The sequence below is a fragment of the Sabethes cyaneus genome, chromosome 3, assembly GCF_943734655.1.
Source record: "Sabethes cyaneus chromosome 3, idSabCyanKW18_F2, whole genome shotgun sequence".
NCBI lineage: Eukaryota > Metazoa > Arthropoda > Insecta > Diptera > Culicidae > Sabethes > Sabethes cyaneus.
The window spans coordinates 59,677,153-59,683,916 of record NC_071355.1 but is presented as its reverse complement, the minus strand read 5'-3'; the positions used below and the strand labels follow the sequence as shown (position 1 = coordinate 59,683,916).

Sequence of the window (6,764 nt, the reverse complement as noted above, 5' to 3'; positions counted from 1 at the left end):
AACCATAGAGACGCTGGACACCCCCGACCGGACTGCTTGACTGAACAACTTGATTTAACTGCTCGACTAGACTGCTCGATTTGACTGCCCGACTTGACTGTTCGACTTAACTGCTCGACCCAATTGCTTGACTCGATTGCTTGATTCGACTGCTCGACTGTCCTGCTCAACTCGGTTGCTTGTCGCGATATCATATGGTCGGTGTTAAATCAAACCGGACCAAGTCGCAAAATTTTAAAAAATAAGTTAATGATAGCAAACGATCAAAAATTTTCTAAGCAATATTTTACTCTAATCAAACTACATAAATATTGCAAACAGCCAGAAGTTTTTATTCAGTTAAATAAAATCCAATACGACCATAAAAACTATTGGTTTCAGTTTCCGGCTGATTCTTTTATGTACAACATCTTAGAGCTATATTGTGCAATATAAGAACTCAAAGAACTAATACAAAGATTAAGCATCTTCGCAAACACTGGCCAATGGAATGTATCCGCAGTTTTCTGAATTCTGAACAGACATTTATATTTTCCGGATCGTAAGATTCGGGTTTAACTAGTGTAGTATAATATTCACGCATCTAAAAATAAAATAACCCATATTTGTATGTGACCCATGATTGTGGACTGACTGTATGCGATTTGGCAAACAGAGACACAGACGTGCTTCGAAAAGTTTAAAATTTTTACTATTTTTTACAAAAAAAAATCAACTGAAAAGCTTTCCTTCCTCGGCAATTTTTTCAATTCATTCAGATTTCCGACCTGTTTAAGGGTGCACTGGTAGGTTTATCGGAACTATCCGAAATTCCGATATGGCGGTGTAATCCGAAATTGGCCGAGATATATTTTCCGAAATAAATAGTCGTAGTTTTAACCAAACACCAACTAACGACTAATAACTTTATTTTTAATAATTAATTATAATAATAGAGGATACAAAAAATGTGCTATCGTAGATCACTTGATTCGAGATATAACAATGATGATAATTTTTCAAAATGGATGTAAATTTACTACTTATATAGTAGCCTAAAGCGACGCCTATCGAGCGCGGGAAAATCAAAAAGCCTAATCGTTGAACGGTTAATGCTGATAACGCTCTACTGATAACGAGGGTCATGCGGATAGTAAAGTTACAATCGAACATTCCGACCCCTGCTGAAATTGCAAATTTCTGAAATACTATTAAATTTGTGGAACTCCATCCTCTGTCACTGTTGCAACCGGTAACAGACAAATTTTTTCCACTGGTCGCTGAAAAACTCCCTTTGCCGTCTTGAGTGTAACTACTCTCACGACTCCGTCAGCTCCTGGATGAGTGTGTTGGATGCGCCCCATGCGCCATCGAATCGGAGGCACATTATCTTCTTGAATAACTACTAGTTTACCTGGTTCAACTGCTACAGGTGGTTGCCAACGTTTGGATCGCCCTTGAAGTTGAGTTAAATATTCGACACGCCATCTTCGCCAGAAATCTTGCACCTTCTTCTGCACTGCCTGCCAATGGTTGAGCCTATTCGCTGGTACATTAGTAAAATCCGTATCCGGAACCGCTTGGAGAGAATCACCCACTAGAAAGTGTCCCGGAGTTAGTGGTTCTAGATCATTAGGGTCGTCTGTCAGCTGCGTTAAGGGTCGAGAGTTGAGACAGGCTTCCACCTGGGTCAAAGTTGTAAGCATGTCCTCGTACGAAACAGGTATCTCCCCTAATACTCTTAGCAGATGATGTTTTGCCGAACGCACAGCTGCCTCCCACAATCCTCCGAAGTGGGGTGCACCTGGCGGAATAAAGTGCCATTGGATGTTGTCCTTGGCACACTCCCTTGCCACCACGTTGTGATGATGTTTACTTTTGAGATTTTCCATAAGCTCCTTTAGCTGATTCCTGGCCCCAACAAAGTTAGTTCCATTATCAGAGTGGATACTGGAACAGAAACCGCGCCTTGCCACAAACCTACGCAGCGCTTGAATGAAACATGCCGTAGATAAGTTTCCGACCAGCTCCAAGTGCACGGCCTTTGTGGTGAAGCAGACGAACACGGACACGTATGCCTTCACTGCCGTTCGACGATAGCCCGGACGAATGTATATTGGGCCAAAGTAATCAACGCCAGTTGTCGAAAACGCTTTAGCTGCTGTAACACGAGAAGCCGGAAGTTCTGCCATAAACTGACGCATAGTTGCAGGTTTTACACGACTGCATCGCAGACACTGATGGATTATTTGTTTTGCTACGCTCCGTCCTCCGAGCGGCCAGAATTTTTGCCTAACGCTGCTTAACATTAGTTGAGGTCCTGCATGGAGCAATTTTAAATGATAGTGTTTCAGCAATAATTTAGTTAAATGATGACGTGCAGGCAGCACCATAGGATGCCTTGCCTCCTCTGACTCCTGCGATCTTCCCAACCTTCCTCCTAAACGAATAACACCATCGTGTGAAAGCACCGGATAAAACCAACGAAGCGGCGAGTGCCTGGGAATGGCTTTACCCTGAGACAACGCTCGATATTCCTTACTGAAAGCTTCTTGTTGAACGAGTCGAGTCACTGTCAACTCTGCCGTACGTAATTCTGGTGCCGTTAATGCTGTTATTGGCCCCGGCACGGATTGGCCAATTTGAAGCTTGACCCGAAAATTTTTAATAAACCGCTGGCAATATGCTGTTTGCCGAATCAATGTCGTATACTCGGAGAAACGCGCAAAATACCAATCGTTGAAACCTAAGTTGCAAGCGCCAACTGCCCCAACTGCCGACCGTTTAAACTCCTGATCTGCTTCTGTTGAATCTGTAATTTCATGTTGTACTGGCCATTTATCAATACTGAAAGCCAGCCACTCAGGACCTTCCCACCAAACGCGATTTTCAATTATACTTTCCGGAAATATACCGCGTGACGTCATATCTGCAGGATTTTGTGTACCTGGAACATGTTTCCAAAGGCAACGTTCCGTGATATTTTGTATTTTTGCCACTCGATTGGCAACAAATGTCGTCCATATAGTCGGTAAAGCCTGTAACCAGCGCAGCACTGTTGTCGAGTCCGTCCAAAAATAAACATCCCCTTCAATGTCGATAGCCTCCTTCACCTTGACGAACAGTTCTGCTGCCATTAGTGCACCACAAAGCTCGAGCCGCGGGATGGACTGAGTCTTCAATGGGGCCACTCGTGACTTGGAAGAGAGTAGCGCTACCTTAACATGACCAGCTGAATTCCAGGATTTTATATATAAATTTGCCCCGTAAGCCTTTCCTGAGGCATCCGAGAAGCAATGGACCTCCATGCCCACCGACCCAGGAATAATAATCATTCTTTCTACCCGTAGCTGTTTAAGTATTGGAAGCTGCTCGTGAAATGTGCGCCATTCATTTTCTACTCTTGTTGGCAGAACCGAATCCCAATCCAATTTCTGTTGGTTGTCGTCTTCCAATTGCCATAGCGTTTGCATAAATATTTTTGCTGTTGTTATAACCGCTCCTATCAGACCTAAAGGATCAAACAGCATCGCTATATAAGATAATACCTTCCGCTTGGTTAGCTCTTGATCGTTTGAGATAGATGGGATTTGCAACTGCAGGGCAAATGCGTCTGTTTGGGGATACCATGTCAAGCCTAATGTTTTAACCGATGGATCACGATCAAGTTTAATGCCTTCTGCCACTGAATCTGCCAAATCCTCTGGTTTTAGTCCCTCTAACACCGAAGCATAGTTCGAAGACCATTTTCGAAGCCGCATACCACCAGACTGCAATAGCTCATCAAGCTGACATCGTAACTCTTTTGCTTGTTCAGCGTCATCGGTGCCAGTAATAACATCATCGACATAAAAATCCTTCATAACCGCCGCCGCTGCCAGTGGGAATCGTTTACCTTCATCCAGTGCCAATTGCTTTAATGTCCTTGTTGCAAGGAAGGGTGCCGGTTTCGTCCCGTATGTTACTGTAGAAAGTTCGTATGTTGCCGGTGGCGAGTCAGTAGTTGAACGCCACAAAATGCTCTGCAGTGGGGCATCCGTCTTGTCAATGTTAATTTGACGGAACATTTTTTCCACATCCGCAACTAATAGTACCAACCGAGTTCTGCACCGCAGGATTATACTTCGCAAGTCCTCCTGTACTACAGGTCCAGCTAATAGGGCGTCATTGAGAGAAACACCCGAAGATGATTTACAAGATGCATCGAAAACCACCCTTACACGCGTCGTGCTACTAGAATCTTTCACCACTGGATGGTGAGGCAGATAGAAACGTTGTATCTTCGTAACATCCTCATCAGGCACTCTCCGCATATGTCCCAACTGTTCATATTCCAGCATAAAGTTATGGTACTGCCTCTTTAGCTCCGGATCTCTTTCTAATCGCCTCTCCATTTGATGAAATCTATAACAGGCAATGTTCTGCGTATGCCCCAGCTGTTGTAAGATTGCCTCGTCTTTCGGAAGCGAGACGCTATAGCGGCCAGCAGCATCTCTTTTGAAAGTTTGTTGAAAATGCTCTTCGCATCGAAGCTCTCCCGGTGAGAATTTATTGTCTAAGCCGATCTCCTCACTCTGCCAGAACCGTGTTAGTAACTCTTCTAGTTTATTGGTAACTGCCACGTTACAACTAACCGCTGCTGTATTATGCACAACTGGGTATTTTCCACTTGCAACCCAGCCAAAAACCGAATCGACAAACAAAGGCATATCTTTCCCAAGAGGTATACGCCTTCCAGTGCGAAAGAAGTCAAAAAATGATCCTCCACCAAGAATCAAATCCACTTTATGAGACTCAAACAGTGACGGATCGGCTAGCTGTATTCCCTCCGGTAAGTTCCAATTGTTTGCAGTAGGAGATAAACCTGGTATTGTAGTAGACAAACAAGGATGAATGTTGAGTTCCACCGGTATTTGGTAATTAGTGACGCGCGATTTAATTGTTACATTTACGAAGTTCGTAATTTTTTCCACCTTTCCATTGACTCCAATAATATCCATATTCGTAGACTGCCTTTTCGATTTAAGCAGCTGACTAAACCTTTTAGAAACGAGATCACATTGACAAGCACAATCCAATAGGGCTCTTGCTAAATGATGACTACCAGATTCGTCTTGTACGACCACCACAGCCGTTAATAAAAGAACACCTGTCGCTGGAACCTTAATCGAGCTGTAGCTCGTCACCTGAGCAGCTGCAGCATGTACCGTGTTGTTACTGGTAGCCGCCGCCTCTGCGTCTGCACTCCTTGTAGCTGTATCCCTTGAAGTATCAGTTGACCCAATTGGTTTACCGTTTTCCTTGAAACATACCAAAGAATGATGCTTGCCCCTACAGTGCCGGCATACATATTTAGAAGAACAGTCCTTGGCTTGATGTCCACGTCTGAAGCAATTACGGCATAATGAATTGGTTCGTAACAGATTGTCTCTTTCTTGGACTTGCATATTCTTAAATACAGGGCACAAATACAATGGATGATTGTCCGAACAGCTTAAACATCGTTTGGAAGACGCAGTATTCAATACAACGTTGCACGATTTAGTCGTCGGAAGAAGCTTTCTTTTGTTTGGTTGGCTGCATTCTGCCTTAGTGCAATCTGGTTTAGTTGATATTGCCTCTAACATGTGAATTCTTCTGCGCATAAAGCCAGTCAGGTCCTTAATTGTGTCGTGTTCTTTCGACGATGAAAAGTCCTCCCAACTTCTCCGTGAGGCACTGTCGAGACGAGAACTCAGCATATGTAGTAAGAGTAAATCTTTATAATCTCCTTGTTGATCAATAGTATGGTCTAACGATTTCACGGTTGCTTCAAACGATTCCAAAAGAGAGTGCATTTCCTCGGCAGACTCTCGTCGTATGGATGGCAACTCGAACAAAGCTTGGACGTTTTTCTTCTTTAAAATCTTAGTATTCGAATAGCGCTGGACCAGCATATCCCAAGCAACCATATAGTTTGTCTTGGTAAGCGGAAGAGTGTTGATTAAATTGAGTGCCTCTCCTTCCAATTGACTTCTCAAGTAATGAAATTTTTCAACTTCTGGGAGATCAGGCTGCAAATGAATAAGCGACATATATAGATCGCGGAAATTAAGCCATTCCTCGATTTTTCCCCCAAATTTTGGTAAACTTATTTGTGGTAATTTGGCGTGTGTCGTGAGTGGTTCGGTGGGCCGTACAGATTGATTTAATGGTGCAGCTTCGGGATCGTTTTTCAGTCGATCGATGAGAAACGCCTTCAACTCGAAGAATCTATTTTCAAAGTCCACTCTTTCTTTTACCGGTGATTCCACATCTACATTCTCTTCGTGGCATTCGATTTCGTCGATCGTATCATTCATCTTGTCCCATAGTAATTCTAGCCGTTCCAAACGTACCGAAAATTCGCTGGCCTTGGTGGCTTCCGAGCACTCCTTTATGAAGTTATGCACATTGTTGAATGATGTCTGCAATCCTTTCAGCTTCTTCTGAAGAGCGTTGAGGGTAGGAGGTTTCCCTTTCGACGTTGTAGCAGGCGGCATGGTACCAAAAAAATAAGACCACAGTAGCGCAACCTCAGAATATTAAATATATAGGAGAGCCAATTACCTTCTGGCTCTTAATAAAGAGCCTTGTATTATTTATTATGTTATCTGTAAGCGCCTAGGTTAGATTCCCTTTCTAACACTGTTAAAGCTTGGATGTAGGACGCTGGATACTGGATGCTCAGCGACCGAACGTCGCTCTCGAATGGAATGCAGCAATCAAACCGAATATGTTTGTTACAGATGTTTGTGGTGTTAACC

General features: G+C 43.5%; 1 protein-coding gene across 1 annotated transcript; it reads right to left on the bottom strand.

The window, feature by feature from the left end:
• Positions 1–1,190: 1,190 nt before the first annotated feature.
• LOC128739630 (uncharacterized) lies at positions 1,191–6,500 on the bottom strand. Its single transcript, XM_053835126.1, has 3 exons — positions 6,159–6,500; positions 5,776–6,032; positions 1,191–5,364 (listed from the first exon to the last, which is right to left on the bottom strand). Exons 1-3 carry the CDS (start codon positions 6,498–6,500, stop codon positions 1,191–1,193), a joined length of 4,773 nt encoding a protein of 1,590 aa, XP_053691101.1.
• Between the last annotated feature and the right edge of the window lie 264 nt (positions 6,501–6,764).